The sequence below is a fragment of the Gymnoscopelus microlampas genome, assembly GCF_963454915.1.
Source record: "Gymnoscopelus microlampas genome assembly, chromosome: 7".
NCBI classification, from domain to species: Eukaryota; Metazoa; Chordata; class Actinopteri; order Myctophiformes; family Myctophidae; genus Gymnoscopelus; species Gymnoscopelus microlampas.
In genome coordinates, this window is record NC_139944.1 from 15,685,470 (window position 1) to 15,706,213 (window position 20,744).

The window sequence follows — 20,744 nt, forward strand, 5'->3', positions numbered from 1 at the left end:
ATTTGCCTATCAGACCCTCAGCCTGATCTGGCAGGGCTTCGCATGACGTTTATGCCGGACTTCGCCTCAATCAGTGATCTCGGTTTGATTGATTCTCTGATTTGCCTATCAGACCCCCAGCCTGATCTGGCAGGTTGCCATAGCAACCAGATACAGGAAGTCTGACATCTTTATCACATGACCGAGGTTGGGAGGTTGGGACTAGAGGTTAGGGCCGCAAAGCAAAGCGGGGAGGGAGGAGAGGAGAGGAGAGGAGAGGAGAGGAGAGGAGAGGAGAGGAGAGGAGAGGAGAGGAGAGGAGAGGCCAGAGGGGCCGGACTTCGCATGACGTGTGCAGAGTGACTAGGCCAGTGCTGTCTGTACCAACCTCGGATCGGGCCTAGTTGTGCGGCCCTGACATCAGTAATAATAATAATAGGGAGAAGAAATCAGTTGGGAAAAATAAGCTCTTCAATAAATAAATAAAATAAATTGTTGTTACTGCTGCTGCTGTAATTATTATATTATTATTATTATTATTATGTATTTGTAGTATTATTTAAAAGTGTATCATTGCCAGTTGTTTATGAATGCTATTGAATAAAAAAAAATGAAGCGGCCAAATACATTTATTTGGTCTCAGGCTCCCATGTCAGTTTCGTGCTCTTGACTGCCATCTGCTGATAAAACAACATCATCATCATCATGGATGGATTTCTGATGAAGTGGCGGATCTTCTCATGAATCCACCATCTCTGACGGGGGCGGAGCAGAGGGACTGACGGTACCCACCAGTGTTGCCATGTCGGCTTATTATAAGCGACTTTGGGCTTCTTTTTCTGTAAAGTTGCTTGTAAATATTGGTAGTTGCGGGTTGCGGTTTTCTGGGCTTGTTTCTAAAGTGTAGTGGCTTATTTGGACTTGTTTCCTAATGTTGTTTAAACCAGCAGTGGTTCTCAAACATTTTCAAGTCAAGGACCCCCAAATGAACATGTATTCCTGCGGACCCCATCTAAAAATATTTTATGCCAGGGACCCCCCATACCAGATTTGTGTTTTTAAAATATTAGAAACAATATTCCACATTTTTCAAAATGTCTTAAAGGTTTCATGACGTTCAGTTTTACCACACATTAAAAGACTTTGTCATGGTCCTTCAAACGTGTATAGAAAGTTTTAACAAAAAAATCCACTCCATTGATCCATGGCAGGTGTTTTTCTCTCACATTTCTAAAGCCTTTTCAACTGCAATGAGAAAAGAAATCTTTGCCTGCGGGTGTCGCTGGTGAGGGATTTTGCCTGTCAATCATCGCCTCTGCTCCGCCCCCCCAAAGGAAAGGATAGGGGAGGGGAGGGGCAAGGAGGAGAGTGGGCGGGATTAATCGACAGTGACCTCACTGTCGAAGGGCCAAACTCAGATTACTTATCAGCCTAATTATTCAGAAAATCCCAGACCACAGAAAATCCACTGAATGTTCAAAGTTCAGATTTTTTGGGTGTAATTGAGGTCATAAAACCCCCAAAAACAACATAAAAAATAAAAAAAGTGAATATGAATGTCATAGAACCTTTAAAGATTTTTTTGAAAACAGCGGATCTACAAGCTCACAACGCGTCGCATGTGACGCGTTGCGAGCTTGTAGTATTTGATCAATATTTTATGCATATTAGGTGCATGTGACCCTAGTCGCTTCTTTTGGGCTTGTTTTCATAGACCTGGTTGATTATTTCTCTCACACAATCTGGCAACACTGATACCCACGTGACACAGCGCCAGGAAGTAAACAAAATAGTTCAGCGTCTTCTTGCGAGATAAAATAAATAAAGTTTCTCTCATTTAATTCTGTCTGGCATTTTGTCACAGAATGAAACATAAGAACTAAGATATGTTTGTCAAGGTAGGGAATGCGGTCCAATAGAGCGCCGATCCGCTGCCACCGAAGCATTTGAAGTGAAAGAAGAGTGAAAACAGGAACCAAAGGGACTTAATGTGTGTCATGTTGGTTTAATTAACGTTAAATCTCACACAAGATCCTCTGTAAACCTGTGATCGATACGTTGTCTTGATCGATACGACTCTACAGGCTGTCTGCCTCGTTGTGGTGACTGGTGAGCCTCTAATTCACCTTATTGATTGTTATTTTTTTATGTTTTTATTTCTTCGTTCTACAGGGTACGTGTCGCGGTCCGACAAGAGCCGATCTACATAGCGCGTCAGGCTACGCTACAGTATAGACTGGATTCAAGTTTAGTTCATTCATTTTAACATAATAATCAGTGGTGGAAAAAGTACTCACATGTTTTAATTGTGTAAAATTATCAATACTGCAATGTAGAAACACTGTTACAAGAAAACGTTTGGAATTCAACATTCACTTGAATGAAAGTACAAAAGTATTGGCATCAAAATGTACTTAAAGTACCAAAAGTAGAAAGTACTCATTATGCAGAATGTCCTATTTAAAGATATGATATAGATCACTGATAATGGATGATTATTGGCCATAAGTCAGCTGATAACACTTCAAATCATCCATCTGGGGCAAGAAAATAAAGAAAAAGAGGAAAAACACACCACAGCCATAATTGTTGCATCATATTTAGGAGAACTAAAACTGATGATTGAGATCAAGACAGCTGTTTAAGAACAGGGTAACTAATGTTATTTCAGGACATATTTTAAAGGTGCAATCCATATGTTTCATGTCCTAAATGATGGAAGAGTAGGGAGGCCACCACCTCCTCAAACCACTGCACATGTAGCCTACTAATTATATTCATACTCTGTCATACAGATTTATTAAAACAATCCTTTATTCATTAAAATAAAATGCAGCTATAACACAATCATTTCCGTGTTTCCAGGTGAAAGTCCCAAGCACACACCCAGGTGATGTGGTGGTTTCAGCAGGGTCTGTGCATCCTGCCTGTGTCTCTGGTCATCTGGACGGCAGCTACCTTCATCTTTGCTTATATAACAGCTGTGGAGCTGAGACATGTGGACGCCCTGGTCCCCTACATCAGGTCAGAACTATACTATGTCCTGTATCCCAGCTACACTCTCTGTGCCAGTGAGTCTCAACACGTGGTTCATGACCCAAAACGTTCCAAACCTAACCCTCACAGCTTATTAACTTAAACTTGACCTGGGTCAGTGTTGCCATATGGGAAATGTTAAATTATCATACCAGAGGCTTACAATTATAGTATTAAAAAAAAAAAAAAACTATTGTAACACAGTAAAAAATGATAATAATAATAACAAATAATAATAGAGGAGTAATGCCTCCAAGTACAGAATCTATGTTCAAATTTCCTTTTCTCAATCCGTGAAATGCCAAACCATACCCGAATCAGCTGATAGGGAATTTAATACATTCATGCACCTTTTTTTGTGAAATGGTGAAATTATTGTACATTTGAGCATTTTTTTAAGCATTTTTGGAATTATCTTACAAATGTATTAATTATAGTACATCTGGCAACACTGGCTGGGGTCCTCCTGGGCTCTATAATGTGTCTGCTCCTTTTCCCACTCTACATGAAATAAAACAATTAGCTTATCTACAGGTTAATATGAGGACAATGTATAATATCTTGTGTCATATTTTCATAGAAGTAATCAAATCTGAGTCTAAGTCAAATTCCATACCACCGTACAGTACTATTGCAACAATAGCCTAAACTGGACATTTAATTGTTTAAGTGAACAAAGCAAACATGCCACTTCAGTGGGTGTATGTGGCATGTCAATTTAAACCTCCCTTATAATTGCACTGTTGGGCCTTGTTGCCTTGTTTTCATTCCTACGTTTTGTCTATGCTGCATCAGTCTATCCCTGTTGTACAGCACTACAACCCCAAAGTTTAGGGATTACGATACAGTTGAATAGAATTTAATGTATTGTTGTGTTTTGCAGTGATACAGTTGAATAGAATTGTTGTGTTTATGCAGTGATACAGTTTAACATATTGTAAAGGTTTAGTTGTGTATTGTAGTGATACAGTCAAATATAATTTCAATGTTTTGTTGTGTTTTGCAGTGATACAGGGACGACGGCTCCAGAGAGATGTGTGTTTGGAATCATGCTCGACGTGTCAGCCTTCTTAGGTAACCTATTCCATATTCTGAACGCAGTCTTTTTATGTCTAATGAGTAATGACATACATTGCAAAAGCCAGAAGAATTCAGGCCATGATTGAAATTCTGCTTTGACGTTGGGAGAAAGCAGCGAGCGTGGTTTCCATTTCTGCTAAGCCAAAAGACGAAACGGAAGTGGAGGGGAGGCGGGGCTTCCACTTTCCCCCTTAATCATCAAAAGAGCTTCCGTGCTCCTGACTGTATGTGAAAATTGTGGGAGGCAACAGTCCGGCCACGTGAGACTAGTGTCAAAGTGTCCTTGAGCAAGATACTGAACTCCAAACTGCTCCTGAAGAGCAGGTTGATGCCCAGCATGGTTTCCTCCACCGTCAGTGTGTGAATGTAAAGCACATTGTAAAGTGTCATATCACATGTTCTGAATGTATTGTTGTGTGTTTGTTTGCAGGCATGGCCACCACATACGTGCGCTACAAGCAGGTCCAGGCTCTGACAGGACAGGAGGAATTTAAACTCCACCGACTCAACCAGTTTGGTCTGGTGCTCGGCTGGATGAGCTCCTTTGGCATGTGTGTTGTAGCCAACTTCCAGGTGTGTGTGTGTGTGTGTGTGTGTGTGTGTGTGTGTGTGTGTGTGTGTGTGTGTGTGTGACTGACATGAAATACAAAAACAAATTACGGTACATGATTGTTTGATTTCATCCTACTATTCTTTTTGCAATTACAGTAATAATAATAATGTTGCTTTCACATTTTTATTTTTAATCATTTGGTACCTTGGCTTAATTTAATTTAATTTGGCACAGCTTCTGCTTTGTTTTGACTTTTAAAGCATTGTGTGTAAACTCTTAAATAGTTGTATTATTATTATTTTGTTATTGTTGTTATAATTTTGTCATTATTTTCATTAATATGAATAAATGCACATGTCCCTACTTGTTGCTTTCAGAAAACCACTCTTTTCTCCATGCACCTGGTGGGGGCTGTGCTGACGTTTGGGGTGGGGGCTCTGTACATCCTGGTCCAGGTGCTGGTGTCCCTCAACATGCAGCCCCACGTCCACAGCAAGAACACCTTCTGGGTCCGCCTGGCTGTGGGGGTCTGGACCTTCTCTAGCATCATCATCAGTATCCTTACATCAACACATGGGCCACGTCCAGCTGAAAGATTAGAGCAGTTTGTTGAATATCTGAGTGTGTGTTTTGTTTTCTATTGAAAACTATGTACTTAGTAGTTTAGTAGTTTTTTTTACTGGTGGCCTCCTTTTTCCCTCTACGCCAAATGTCTTTGTGTTGTGAGCTTGTAGATTGCCTATTTTCGGCATATATTCGCCTGTTTTGACGTGCCTAGAATAGGAATAGGGACGCTAGGGTTCATGTTGCTAAAACCCTTGACTTGCATTTACACCTAATGAAGCTCAACTGCGCCACTCCCTGGCAGTATGTGGTCCTGCAGCTGGTCATCCTTTATTAAAATTCCCATGTTTGGCCAAGCTTGACGTGACGTAGTGTTCTGATCAGCTCTGATCAGATTGATGTGAAGGACATGAACCATCTAAGTGTTTTAAATGGCTCAAAGTAGGTTGTCTTTGAAGCTGGACATTTTTAACGTTACATTTAGGACAATTAAGAGGTTTCAAAAGCCTTTCTTTTTTACTGGGTTTCAAGTGGTTTGTGGGGTTTGTGTTTGTCAAGAGGAGGTGGGTTCACTGGCAGAGATTTGCTTAATTTATAGCTTGTATGTCTGCCCCTAAAGTGGCTGATCTACAGCTATGTTCAGCATGGAACACCACTAGGGTTCTCTAAAGCAGTGGTTCCCAAAACATGTAGCTTGAGACCCGAAAGAGAAATGTGAGGTTTCCCCGGGACCCAAACTTGTGAAAATTGCCGATCTGCAAGCTTACAACGCATTGCCATGCGATGCATTGTGAGCTTGTAGATCTGCTATTTTCACTACTTCTTAAAATATATTTTCAATATATAATTTATTTTTGAAATTTTATGAAATTCTTTTGAATTTCTTTTATTCACTCGTGACCCATAAAAATGGGTCCGCGACCCCAAAATGGGACTCCCAACCCACTGTTTGCGAAACACTGCTTTAAAGTGAGGCAGTCCAGTCTTCTCTTCATTGACACAGGTTGGTACCAGGGTTATTATAGTTAGCTAACACCGAGACTAAAACGGAAACTGAAATGAGAATTAAACATGAACGATGAAAAACTAGCTGTTATTGCATGTAAAAATCATCTCTATTTTAGTTTGTCCACCATCGTAATTGATGTCATTCATCCTTTGATCCTACTTGTTTCAGCTTTTATAAATCAAGACTTTCCCCATAATACCTGAAAGACTTAAAGTGCAATACATACTCCTTCTAACGTCCGAACCTTTCTTCGGAAAGTCTAATAACTACAAATTCCGAGCTTCGGACAGAACTTTTTCTTGGAACCCGTACACCAAGAAAAAGTACCAGTACCAGATGTCCTGACTCTCCAAACTATAGTTCGGAAAGCCTTTCCGAACCGGAAGATTTTCTGACGTCGGACGGTGTATGTCTGTATTGGCCTTTAAACTGAGGCTAAAATACCAAAATAGGGATGGCAGGTTGAAAGGGGTTAATAAATGTACTCATTAGTTCAGTCGAGTGTGTGTTCCTTAACGTGTGTCTTAGTGTTTGTGTCGTCTGTCATCATGTACAGCAGTCTGCCAGGAGTGGACGTGGCTCACAAACTGCACTGGACCCCTGGAGAGACGGTGTGTGCGTGTGTGTGTGTGTGTGTGTGTGTGTGTGCTCATTTTAATACTGTGTTGAAGCCTCATTTGTACTTTGTCTTGCAATGGCATGGATTAAAGTAGCAGATCTGCAAGCTCGAAACGCGGCGCAAATGCATTTTGAGCTTGTAGATCTGCTACTTTTGCTGTTTTTGAATTTGAATCCTGAAAAGTATCAGTTTCGGCCATATGAGGTTTCCACCTGACCGGCGATATTTTCATTGATGTCTTAAAACATCAAGCGCGGCGCACCGGATTGGACACTAAATGCGCCGCCATCATTATTGTATTTCGTACATGCTTGTTGTGATTACCTCTCTCCACCAAGAGAGATGTAAGTTACGGACTATAGCTTTAATCATTTGATCTTGTGCTCCAATGTGTTGTCCAGGGCTACACTGCACACATTATCAGCACCATCTCAGAGTGGTCTCTGGCCTTCTCCTTCGTCAGTTTCTTCCTGACCTACATAAGAGACTTCCAGGTAATAATATTCATACTTTTTTCGTAATTCTTTCTTTTTATTAATGCCATGAAAAAAAAAACAGTTAAAGACCCCGCCACTTCACATCGGGGTCAAACTCACCCTATCCAGGTTTATTTTTCAATAATGACCCTGTTGATTATCCCTTGATTAATGACCACACGGTGTCTTTTGCAGGAAACGGTACAAACCTGAGCTTGTCTACTGACATTTACAACCTTTTTGTTATCACCTTCTTTCCCCTAGAAAATAAACTTACGAGCAGAAGCGGACCTGCAGAGCAGCCACCTGTACGACTCTCCTCACTACAGCATCACCACGCCTGTAAACCACTCTGAGTCCTCCCCACTGTTAGCAGGAAGCATATGAACAGTATGAGAAGATTCATCCAGGGAGGAGTGAATTCTGCTGTACATTATTTGCACAGAACCTTTAGCACGTCGTTGCCCTTGCCCTGGCGACCTCTACTGTGAAGTTAGTGCAGTGGTTCCCACAAAAAAATTGAAAATAAAATGAAAAACTAGAAAAAAACAGAAATGCAAAAAATAGAGTGAGCTTGTGGATCAGCTGTTTTTGGCAGTTCTTCAAAGGTTCAGATCCTATTTGACCAGCCAGGATTTCTTTGTGGCTTTTGGGGGTCCTTATAGGAGTAGTTTGCCCCAAAAAAGTACTTATTTTCTATCAATTACACACCCCATGAAGCCTTGAATTTGTGGAGATTTTTAGTTTTTGTCGCATTCCTAAAGCAATAATTTGATGACCAGCGGGCCGATAGGGAGCGGTTCCGGTAGGAGATACAAAGGAGACTCTTTGTGTCTCCTGCCGGAACCGCTGCCGGTGATCAAATTATTGCCTTAGGAATGCAACAAAAAAACCAAAATATCCATGAATTCAAGTCTCCGTGGGGTGACTAATCGATAGAAAAAAGTCATTTTGGGGGTGAACTTTCCCTTTAAGAAAAGTACGATGGACATAATGTGGTGTTCCCCAAGGCTCCATCTTGTGCCCTATCCTTTTTAAACACTTGGCCGTGTCATCAGAAAGCACAAAATAAATGTGTATATTTATGCTGAACACCCAATTATATATCTCTATCACCCAATGATTTAACACCTCAGTGAAGTGAAGTGTATTTCATTCTGACATAAATCTTTGGATGTCTGAAAGTCTCCTCCAGTTGAATGAAGAGATTTCTGTCTTACAGAGATCAACTTTACAGTTGTTTGCACTGAACACCAAGGACTACATCACACACTCTTGGTGTTCTTATTAATTCAAACTCGCATCACATTTTTTTTTTTTTTTTTTTACCATTTAAGGATAGAGGATTTGAGGATTTAAGGCCAATTGAAAATCTTGAAATAGCTGCTGTGTTAAGTGGTCAGGTGGGTGGACCACGGGCATTTTCTGAGCATGTTTATTTTAATGATCAATCGGTTGTGTTTTGGCTTGGATTAATCCTCATGGCCCACAGGTTGGGAATTGCTGGGCTAGAACAAAAAAAGCATGGAGAAGCAGCTTGTACCTGTAGTTCTCATGGTCCTAAACCTTGGAAGATGTACGGGTTTCATTCCCTGTCCCACCTGAAAATGTAGGCTCCGTCCAAAAATAACATACTAACATACTATTTATTTAGCTAAATTACTTTGTGAGATTTGTTGGTATGTCCAAAAGGTTAGTAGCTATACTCAATAGAATGTGAAATGCATGCTACCTGTACCTCTGCTTTGCCACAAGATGGGGAACTTGCCTAACATTCTGTGTGGTCTGATTAGTATGTCATAAATTAATCATACTATTTTCTGATTACTAGAGAGCTGGAGAGACTGAACAAACACTCATAGCACATATAATCAATGATACTATCAGAATATAGAGCTTTAACCTTTTAACAAAACATTGCAGCACCTTTAACCAATGTGTGTTGGTTTATTGAGCCACGAAATGAGGCTGTGTGTGTACCTCACTGTTTATAATGACACTGATACCATCAAAACACAATACTATACTGTATGACATGTCAAACTCAACAACTCGCTTCACCAACTGACAAGAAAATGGCAGCTTACTGTACATAGGTTTATAGCTTCACAAACAACGATAACATCCTGGGGGCATATAATGTCTCTTGGTGCTTTTGTTTTGTAATATGTATTATAATTGCAAGTTCTATGAAAATAAAAAGAATATATAGAACTAAAATATCGGAATGGACCTTTTACATTTTTATATTTAAAACTATTTGTTTCATTTTTCTGGGGTCATTGTTGTCAGTGTTATACTGTAGTAGAGCACTTTAAGTTTTGAAAAGTACTCTATAAAGTTAATAATTGAATGTGTGTAAATTAAGTTTTCTGGTAAGTTGTCATGTTGGGACCTTGGGATGTGGCATCCGACGACTGCAGAGAAGCAGGATTGATCACAAAGTGTCGCATCATGACACATTGTCAGCTTGTAGATTGGTATTTTCACAATTTTGGAAATTTGTGAACATTTCTGGAAAATTTTAAAACTATTTTGAAACAATTTAACATATTTTTGTCATGTAAAAAAAAACATAACTGGATATTTTCTCACACTCGCTCCATAAAAACGGAATGGAAAAACAAACAAACAAGGAAACAGTAGCGATGTAAAATTGAATCAATATCACAGCTGTTGTTACAAATCTTGGAATTATCTTGCGATCATGTTAATAAAGATGACTATTTAATTACTAATTAACTGTTTAACCCTGTTTTTTGGGCCGGTGTCCCCTATCCAATCCAGGTCCCTTACTGCCCCCCCCCAAATCCAATTAAAATGTAAGCTTTATTTTTTCTATTGTGTTGATTACTTAATTTAGAAAACATCTAATCGATTTCCAAATATCAGATGTTAACATTATACTGAACTGTAAGCTTGTGATTATGTAATTATTAGCCTAGGGGCTCAGCCCCTAAGCCACTGGATAGCAATGAGTACAACAAATGATCACAAATGAATACATAAAATACCTCCTGAACCCCTGTAAGGCGAAAGTGACTCAAAACAAAACTGCACTGATGGGAAGTGTGTACGTAAATTACTGATTTCCAAGGAGGGGAAACGAAAGGGGCTTGTTATTGTACAGATCAAACCGAAACTATCAAAACGAAACTACTGATGGGAAATAGATGAGTAATTAAGGAGGACGGCTGACTGAAACGTAGAAATAAAACCATATCTGCAGCCCTAAAGGCTGCCGTGTTAAATAGTCAGATGGGTGGGTCACAAACTCTTTCGAGATTTTCAAGTGGGCCCTGATCCACGGTTAAGAACCACTGCCCTAATATATAAAATATTAGCTCATATATAACCTATTGCCGCCTCATTCAAGTATGCTTTTCAGTATCTGCAGTATTATACACGATTGTTGACTGTTTCCAACAAATAAACATACAACTTGATTTTTATTTAGTCTTCATGATGTGACTGTTAAAGTTGATTTCTGAATAATTATTTATTCCAGTGTTGTAAGTTTCAAATTCTCGATTTTATTTTCATGAAAAAAATAAGAAAAAATATATATTGCTTGAATCCCATCAGCCTGAAAGTCTGTCACAAAAACCTCTATAGTTTTATTAACCTTAATCATAAATAAAACATACAGTACAGTTAAGATCTTACCAAAGAAGAGAAGAGCTACTTTAACAAGGATTAAAATAACAATGAATAGAATATATAAAAAGCAACAATAAATACAAAGTATTCTTCACTGGAGTGTCTTTCCAACGAGTCACAAGAGTGACGTCGAAAACAGCCGATCTGCAAGCTCATAACGCGGTGTGAGCTTATATCGGATATTTTTGACGGCCGACATCGTCGTATGGCGAAGAATAAATCTGGCTTTGCCCTCTCATCCACAAACACTTCACAGATAAGGATCAGTTTATGCTTTGAGCGACAAGTGTCAAACGACTTCTCACAAATTTCAAGTTTTGATCGTTCATCTGCAACTCTCAACAATGAACAGTTTTCTGTAACCTTCTCATCCATAACTAGTTCACAGTAACCTTCTCATCAGTGAACAGTAACCCTCTCATAGATGAACAGTTCACAGTAACAGTCTCTCATCCATAACCAGTATACAGTAACCCTCTCATCATCACATTAACCCTCTCATCCATCCACTCTTGGCCTTCTCTTTCATTTTCTTCTCTTGGTATTCAGCAACTTTCTTGTGGAAGAAACCTGAAACACAATGAAAGACAAAACGTCAACGCAGGAAGGAAACCGGTTTATTATCAACAGTGTTGCGTCGTATTATGATGCAACACTGTTGTAGTACGACAATGGAAATAACATTTTAAAATACATATATATAAAAAACCTGCTTCTCGATTATTCGATTAGTCGTGTGTGTGAAGGGTACCTTGTGTGTATATATGTAATACTGTATCTACGACGTAGATATGTGCAAATAGTGCATAGAAGTGTGTTATGTAACTTACTGCAAGCGGTTTACTTCCCTTTACTTAAGCAACATGTGTCCAAATGTGGTGTTCTTAATGACACCTCACAGGCTGCCATATGGTTTGATGGGTGTGATGTGATGGTGAAAATGCCATGTGTGTCTGCCGATGCTCGTCCCTGATATTTGAAGCCATCATCAGTTTTGGAAGAAAAAAATACTCCTGAATAGACGTGCATAACTCTAACACACTTAACAGCCACACTCTCACAGCAGCACAGAGGGTAGAGAAGAGACGTATTTGCAAAGCTCTCTTCTTGAAAAATGTACAGCTTTCATGACACAGAGTCCATAACATCTGACAATTCAGTGCTAATTACAGTGTGTACAGTATGTGCAACCACATAGTAAAGTCTGCTTGTGGTCGGCCTCATCCCTGATGAGGACGAAGCTGCCTATAGAAAGGCGGTGGAGCAGCTGGCAGTTTGGTGCAAAACGCACAATCTCGCCCTCAACACAGAAATAATGAATTTCGCTGTCTTTAATAGGAGAAACATAATCTTGTTTTTTGAAGCTGCTTGCGTTTGGAAAACAAATGACAAATAAAGCAATCTTGAATCTTGCAACACATAAGAGCCAATCAATGCCCAAGCACCTGCCCGATTGCCTTCATAGGAGAAATTGCCCTTTTTCGGCCTAGTATATAACACCTATAAGAACGCAGACGCATTTCTGAGACATACTGTATGTGGGTGTGAAGTTTGGTTTAGAATTTGTGAACTTGCCCTAAAGTGTCAACTTGCTAGGTTCCGTTAATAGGCTCTTTAACGGGTTATAGCTGGTTATGGCTCAGCAGCAACACATTTTGCCCAGGGCACAGGGTGCCATGTCATCAATACAGTGAGCAATGTTTGTGTCGAACAACAGGAATAGTTTTCAGTTTATTAACACACTCATCATGCCAAAACATTGTTTTATACATATCACTTGCTGCAGGAAATATTAAATCCTCTGCAATCGTTATGGTTATTTCTTCTGAGCAATCTAGTGAGCAACTTGACGAAGGCTTTCAAAGCAAAATGTCTATTGAGAGATTTGAGACTAGCTTGGAAGTATTCCATAGTTTTTTCTTTTATCCCCTTAAACCCTATATACAGTACTAGTTCACTGGGGTCTCCCATGGCTCTATATCTGGTTTGCTTCTTTTTCCATCTACACCAAATGTCTTTGCAGAAAATATCAGATCTACAAGCTTGTAGATCAGCTATTTTCGCCAAATCTACGCAGCAGAATAGGGATGCTAGTGTTCATGCGGTTAAGTGACTATGGGTTGTCTCCAAGTGATGCTTTTGATGGCTTCATAGATTGGTTTGTAGATCTTTTTTCTTTTTTTTTACCAGCTTGTGGAGCAAGCCGATCTACAGTACAATCAGTCTGAAGAGAGAGACTGAATCAGAGACTGAATCTGTCAGTCAGCGCAACAGAACGTCCTCTCAGGCTATGGCGGTTTTAGCTTGTCACAAGCTGGTACTTGTATGACTCTGAGGACCCCAGAAATGCAAAGTTAAGAACAGCGACTTCATGCAAAGGCTCTGGCTTAATCAGTACTATGTAACTTTCCTCTTCTACCCCAGATTTGAACCTACCGGTAGTTTCCTGCTGACATTTTTACCATTGAGCTAACAGAGCCTGCCTACTTGCTCGGGGGATAAATTGAATCTTGACCATCAGGTCAAAATTCGGTGTCAGATCCTGTGTCTAGGTGAGACAGTCATAAAAAAAAGCTATAGTGAGGCTTTAAGGGCCCCCTGAGCTCTAGGGCCCCTGGGCCTAGACCCAGCAGGCCCTTTTGGTAATCCACCCATACGTAGTACGACGGTTAGATGGTCGTGCGCTGGGTATTTGTAGCGAATACCTCTCTGCATTTGACCCATCCTAATTAAACTGTTTTTACAAACACATAACGCACTTTGTTTTAATATATAGCAAAATTAAATCAAATTGTGTATGTACCACAGATGTGTTAATCAATATTAACTTCAATATCAAATTCAACAAATTACTTTAGTTTTAAATCAAATTAAACATAACTATAACTCATAACTAAACTAATCTCTCAAGAACAGATTCTGCTCTCCGCTTGAATCTGTCGGGGGGATTCGTCGTGTACGCACTGGCCTACAAATGGGCGTGCCTTCAGATCAGGAAGCAGGCCGCACTTTACCCAATCAAATGTAGTGGGCGGGATTTACTGTCTGTGCTCTCGCTTCCCACTGAAAGCAAACCGAAACTCATTTAACAATAGCGTCCTCGGAGCAGACAAAACCACAGAAAGATATTCACATTTTAACTTGCTCTTTCATCATAGAAACAAGTGGGCTTATAACCAAAACGATCCATGTTCTCTGGGAGAAGTGGTGTTAGTGTTCCGTGTAGAAATATTGTTAGTGGGAATGAAAACATAAGCGCACCACCGGAAGTGGAGCGCTGAGGGTAGACCATAGACCTTGCGCACGGGTGCTACGTTGGTGAGAGAGTAAAAAACAGCAGAGGGCGCTGTTTTTCCTTTTTATTTGGCGATGGGTTCCCAGATTGTAACTAAAAGAACTATCCTAATAATGTGTCAGCTAACCACAAAAATGTTATAGTCTCTACTCTCTGCCAGTGCACCTCATGTCAAGAGTGTGTTGTTTGGTTGGTTGTGAGGGGGGGAAATCAATTTACTGGTCAGTCCTGTGTAGAGCCCGCCTACTGTATCCGGTAATTTGCACGCACACACACATAGGCACGCACAAATGCCGTTTCCGTATCTGGTCTAAACCTCCATTTGGTTTTTGTCCATTTAGTTTTTAACTAACAATAATTTAGCTGGGGACCTCCCTGGAACCCCCCTAAGGACCGCTGGGATTCCCCAGGACCCCACTTTGAGAACCACTGTTTTACGTGACTCAGACCTAGCCAGGAAACTAGGTCTGAGTCACGAAATGAAATGTATCTACCTTCCTGTGTGGCTGGCTGTCTCTCCACCTCCTGGATGAAGAGGTCAAACATCTGGGTCTTGATGAAGGTCTTGACGAACGCCCGGTTGGCTCTGGGCTCGACGGCCTTACAGAAACTCTTCTTCTGGAAGACTCCGGGGTGGCCGCCGGAGCTGTGCTTCACGTGCTGCGAGAAATGACCCACCGTCCTGACGAAGAACGACAGGAAGGCCTCTGACACCACGCCGTTCAACTCCTGTGACGCTGGGCGGCGAAATAACGTCAGGAATAAAATGCGTGGATCGATTTAGTTTTTAATCCAATTGCAGATGTTTACCTGGTATCCTATAGTTTCAATGTACAGGTTATAATTTTGATAGTATATTGTTTAGACTGCTGCTAGGTTCTTGGTTTACCTGTGATCCTAGTTTACTGAGGCACTACACTGTCTCTCTGCATTCTCCTGTATGTGTTTAACTTTCTTATTGTAAGTCGCTCTGGACAGTGTCTGCAGAATGCCTAAATTATAAATGTATGTAATCTATATGTAATAGTATAATAATAGTGACATGTGAGCTTTGGCTATTAAAAATATTGTGACATTGAAACCTTTTGCAAATAATGACATGCACAAAATAAGGACATCTGGTCGAATGTGGTTAAAGATCAGAGTAAATGTTATGAGCCCTGGTCAACCAACAACAGGGTAAATGGTCACATAAATAGAGTGCAAAGAAAACAATGAAGTTCTACAAAGTAACTAGGATGCAAGCATCAAACCTAGTATCTGTCTTAAACAACATGTTGTTTAACATTCTGTACATTTGTGATCAAGCAAAACAGCAAACAAACAGGGTTGGCCGCATGCATCTTCAGAATACACTGATTTTAATGATCAATTCATTGTGTTCCGGACTTAGATCAGTATCACAATGAAAACTCACTTTTCAAGCTTTTTAAGAAAAAATGCCACAACTTTTTAATATTGATGTTAAAATATTATAAAAATGTTTTGCCAATTATTTGGGGGCCCATTTGCAATACCCTTGTGGCCCACCGGTTGAGAATCACTGATCTAAACCAGTCGTTCTCAAACTTTTTCATGCCAAGGACACCCAAAATGATATGTATTTGGCCGTGGACCCCCATCTCAAATATGTTGTTCCAGGGACCCCCAGAGGCAAAGATTTGACTTACAAATGTTCGCTTAAAAATATGTATATTCAAAAGGTTTGCACAAATGTTCACGATTAAAAAAAAATAGCAGATGATCTACAAGCTCATAGCACAGCACTCTGTGCCGCGCTATGAGCTTGAATATCTGCTATTTTTGAATAGCCAAAATATAAAAAGGTTAAAATTATTGTGATTCTATATTAACACATTTTACTGGGGAGTGGGGACCCCCTGGAACCCCCCAAAGAGCAAGGACACCTGGGGGTCCCCGGACCCCACTTTGAGAACCAATGATCTAAACAATATACTGTACGTGAACAAGTAACTAGCAACTATCATCTTGCTTGTGGAGGGAGTCACTTTGACATCAGTGTCATAAGATGTCAAAAGTCAGCTCAAAGTTTTTTGTTGTGTTGATCTGTGAGTGAATCATCTTCCACCCCCAATCTCACACACTGTGATGGTATAAATATAATGGAATGATGAGTGTGGCTTCTCTAATAGTCTACCGTAGTAACTAGGAATTTAAAATATTACCTACAGTAGTTCATAGGACTTTTAGCTACTGTAGTTGCTATACATTTAAACATAATCTACAGTAACTACTGTAGGAATTTGGGGGCAGATGTTTGTGTCAGAAAGGTTGTAAACGACTTACTGAGGTTTTGTTTCTTGGAACTCAGTGCCTCCAGCAGGTCTTCCTGCATCTTCTCTGGTAGGATGGAATCTTCATCTCCAATCTGGGAGCAGAAGAGAGAAGCATAACTTTATCGTTCTTAAGTGTGGACGGCAACTTAACTTTCCTTATAGTTATCATGCTCAGTTAGTGTGACTGGCGCTTTATGTCTACAAAGTAGAGCAGTAGTTCTCAAACTTTTTCATGCCAAGGACCCCCATCTGAAAAGGTGTTGTGCCAGGGACCCCCAGAAGAGAAGATATGTGTTAAAATCGATATTTTTCAAATATAAAAAAAATAGCAGATGTACAAGCTAGCAGCGTGGCACAAAGTGCCGCGCCGTCAGCTTGTAGATCTGCTATTTTTGCATAGCCAACATATAAATGGATAAAGTGGTAAAGATGATTGTGATGCTATGTTAACTACTTTTGCTGGGGACCCCCCCAAGGACCCCTGGGGGTCCCCGGACCCCACTTTGAGAACCAATGAAGCAGAGGATTGAAGTAGACTCTACTTGAATACTAGCGTCCCTATTCTGGGGACGAACATTTGGTGAAATTAGCCAATCTACACACTCACAACACGTTGCAACACGTTGTGAGTGTGTCAAACGGCTATTTTCGGTGAAGAGATAGTAGCGGACCTAGTATAGAGCCCTGGGGGACCCCGGTCAACTAGGCATATAGGGTTTAAGTGTGTATAAATACAAGTGTAGAAATACGTGTTTAGAAATGAGTGTGTAGAAATACAAGTGTAGAAATACAACCACATAGTGTAACGTATAATGTTAACCTTAAATGACCCCACACACACACACACACACACACACACACACACACACACACACACACACACACACACACACACACACACACACACACACACACACACACACACACACAAATAGAAATCATGAGAGCTGGAACAGGTTTAAGCTTGTAATCACATTACAGATAATGAGGTTATGTTCTTGACCCTGTTGATGCGTCTATCTTTGAAAAAACACAGTTACTTTAACAAGTAAATACCTGAGTAACTCTGAAGAGGCATGTATCATAAGGGAGAAATTCAAGTTTGATCAATTTGCATTAATCAGTCGTATTTTCTATACACTAAGATACGAGCGCACGCACACACACAGACACTGTGTGTACACACACATTTTGAAACAGTCTTTGATTCAATACATACAATTAATACTTACACTAGTTATGAATCGGTTCTCAGCTTTCGCTGACAAATCTACAATCAGCATCTGTTGACAAGAGAAGAGGACAGAGACATGAAAAAGACACACGCACGCACGCACGCACACACACACACACACACACACACACACACACACACACACACACACACACACACACACACACACACACACACACACACACACACACACACACACACACACACACACACACACACACACACACACACACACACACACACACACACACACACAGAGCTCTGTGCTCTAATAAGTGTCACTGGACAAACATAACAACAGCCAACATGGAACAAGACTTTTCAACTGCTGCTGGAAACAGCAGCAGTTGAAACAGCAATTATGAATTAATTCATTGTATACAAAGGTTTATTTAGTTTTTAGTTGTGGCGACTGTTACAGCCGTGGTTCTCAAAACCTTTTCATTTCAAGGACCCCTATAACTCTGTTTCTGACCTTTCTGTTTGCTGCTGCCTTTTACAGAGGGTGTGTTACACAGTACGTTGTGCGTTATTACGACCCTGATGTTATAAATTCATTTTATGCTTGTACTGTATGTGTTTTAATCTGTGCAGGTTGGTGTGTGTGTGCGCTCGCACGTGCGTGCGGCTGATTGAGTGAGTCATTTTGCAGGAAGCCTGGTTCCAGCCTTCTGGAGGAAGGTTAAAAGGCTGGCTTTCCTTAGCTCTTGTGGGCTTTCCTCTCTCCACTCCCAGCCAGCTTACCAGCCAACCTGTAGTCTTTGTTGATTTTATCAGCCTGGGTTTTGTAGGGGTGGGTAGTCTTTAGCTTGATCCTGTTTCCCCCTGTGTTTTGGGTTACTGATTTGTCTTTTGGTTACTTTTGATTTGATGATTTGATTAGGCAAGTTTAGGTCGTTAATGTTTGGTTCCTTTTCGTTTATGGTTTTGGCTGCCGCCCTGAAGAAACTGGATTTGAATAAAAACCCATTAAAAGGATGAACATTCTTTGTTGCAGGCGGTTCTTAGGAGTTGGAAAGAGGAGAGTCCCACGTTATCAGGTTACACCATGATAAGGCCAGGTCGTAACAGTGTGTGGCGTGTTAGAGACTCTCATCAGTGTGTTCTATGATGTGGTCCAGCATGTTGTATGTGTTGTGTTTATTATCAATTATTTTAATCATTTAGAATAGCCAATTGTTTGTATCACACTTTTTCGTTCAAATTTAGTCATTATGCCAATTGATTCCCCCAACTGCTTGCCACTGCTGTTGTTCCCTTCTGGCTCACCTGCCAGTTAGGAGCCCCCACCAGGAGGATATACTGTAGTGTCTCCGTCCTCCTCCCCCTGTTGAACATTCCCTACGGACAGGCTCCGCCCCAGACCGTAGGCATACGTACGTGCAGCAACAACAAAGATTGCCCCCCTCGTCTGGCTTCCCTCCCCTGAACACAGGCAATTGTGTTCATATAGACGCTTGACAAACCCGGATGCACCGCGTTGGACTCGAACCCCTAGACTCTATGCGGTGGTGGACAGGTACTTTACCCCCTGCACCACCCAAATGTGCCATGGTTTATGTGTGTGTGTGTGTGTGTGTGTGTGTGTGTGTGTGTGTGTGTGTGTGTGTGTGTGTGTGTGTGTGTGTGTGTGTGTGTGTTAGACTCACATCAGATTGGTCTATGATGTGCTCCAGCATGTTCCTCTGAACTCCCAGCAGGTAGGGTGTGGGCGCCATGACCACGTCTATGAGCACTCTGGGAACGATGGAGATGAAGGTGTGTTGCCAGGTGAATGGGTACAGCAGCGCGACAACAGCATGGAGCACCTGGGACAGAGTGCTGAACAGACACACACACATATTTATTACTTTCCCATACGTCAGTTTTGTGCCATTATAAAATATATATTTCTTATTTTATTTATAAAAATGCCTCAAAAGTGGTTAAATATTCATTACATTTCAACATATCTTTCTATTTATCTGTATGTTTTTGTAGTGTATTGGAAAAGGGGTGTGCACAAAATACTGATAATAATTATTGTGTTTAAGTGTATATAGAGTGGTTGTTACAGAATCCCAAGGCACACTTGGCACCAGTGTGTCTTGACACAGTGTTTTGGGAGAACTTCTCTAGAGAATGTTCATAGTCCCTAGCCACGTTCAACCTGGTGTTTCTATTTTGGGCATGTCATTATAGGCAAAACAATTAACAATTCAAAATCTCCAGAATTGTCAAAAATAGCAGACAACATGCCACGAACGGTTTGCGAGACACGTGGACTACAGCCATACGGGCAGACAAACTACAGACGGACGGAGATTTTGTGAGTTTATAGTAGGATACAGGGTTTCAATGGCTAGGGAATGTTCACACCCATCTCTGCACAGTGAGATGTAGAGAGCTCCACACCTGAGCTCATCAGCGATGAAGATGAGTCGTCTCTCCATCACAGTGGCGGAGAACACCTGCAGAACCTCCTGGTCTGACAGAAAGCTGAACAACGTCTTGAAGTCCACATGTTCCAACCACGAGTCACATGGCCGTGTCAGACTGATGATCTACATGCACACACGCACACATATATATATAATTTCCATCTATCTATCTATAATTAGATATATGTACAGTATATAATACACGTATATATATATATATAACACAACGTATATTTGACATATGTGAGTATTATACACATACATGCACCACCCATGCCAGATATACAGTAAAATCCTAAGTGTTCATTATAAACTGGGGTGTGTTTTTACACTGTCACATATTAATGAGACATGGTGAGACCACAGTGTCAGATATTAATGAGACATGGTGAGACCACAGTGTCAGATATTAATGAGACATGGTGAGACCACAGTGTCAGATATTAATGAGACATGGTGAGACCACAGTGTCAAATATTAATGAGACATGGTGAGACCACAGTGTCAGATATTAATGAGACA

General features: G+C 40.7%; 2 protein-coding genes across 3 annotated transcripts in view; one reads left to right on the top strand and one right to left on the bottom strand.

Moving 5' to 3' along the window:
* Positions 1 to 1,751: 1,751 nt before the first annotated feature.
* Positions 1,752 to 7,854, top strand: LOC311048256 (DNA damage-regulated autophagy modulator protein 2-like). The gene is made up of 8 exons (XM_084061405.1): positions 1,752 to 2,088; positions 2,845 to 3,003; positions 4,022 to 4,089; positions 4,526 to 4,668; positions 5,026 to 5,203; positions 6,750 to 6,832; positions 7,242 to 7,334; positions 7,581 to 7,854. The coding sequence occupies exons 2-8, from the start codon at positions 2,873 to 2,875 to the stop codon at positions 7,701 to 7,703; spliced, it is 819 nt and encodes a 272-aa protein (XP_083917531.1). The 5' UTR covers positions 1,752 to 2,088; positions 2,845 to 2,872; the 3' UTR covers positions 7,704 to 7,854.
* Positions 7,855 to 10,826: 2,972 nt separating this feature from the next.
* Positions 10,827 to 20,744, bottom strand: part of LOC311048250 (DENN domain-containing protein 2D-like) — a 31,183-nt gene continuing 21,265 nt past the window's right edge. Inside the window, exons 8-14 of one of the 2 annotated variants that reach the window (XM_084061398.1) lie at positions 20,197 to 20,345; positions 19,452 to 19,623; positions 17,801 to 17,851; positions 16,579 to 16,660; positions 14,766 to 15,008; positions 11,451 to 11,546; positions 10,827 to 11,368 (exon numbers count right to left, since the gene is read on the bottom strand). In XM_084061398.1, the coding sequence (XP_083917524.1) occupies positions 11,461 to 11,546; positions 14,766 to 15,008; positions 16,579 to 16,660; positions 17,801 to 17,851; positions 19,452 to 19,623; positions 20,197 to 20,345 (783 nt within the window). In that variant the 3' untranslated portion in view covers positions 10,827 to 11,368; positions 11,451 to 11,460. Of the gene's footprint in view, positions 11,547 to 14,765; positions 15,009 to 16,578; positions 16,661 to 17,800; positions 17,852 to 19,451; positions 19,624 to 20,196; positions 20,346 to 20,744 lie in introns of both variants that reach the window. The other variant, XM_084061397.1, reaches the window with a different exon arrangement.

Coding starts and splice junctions, on each gene's coding strand:
- LOC311048256 (XM_084061405.1), top strand. CDS start 2,873: ATGTGGTGGTTTCAGCAGGGTCTGTGCATCCTGCCTGTGTCTCTGGTC. Junction 6,833..7,241: donor ACTGGACCCCTGGAGAGACG/GTGTGTGCGTGT, acceptor TGTGTTGTCCAG/GGCTACACTGCACACATTAT. Junction 7,335..7,580: donor CCTACATAAGAGACTTCCAG/GTAATAATATTC, acceptor TCTTTCCCCTAG/AAAATAAACTTACGAGCAGA.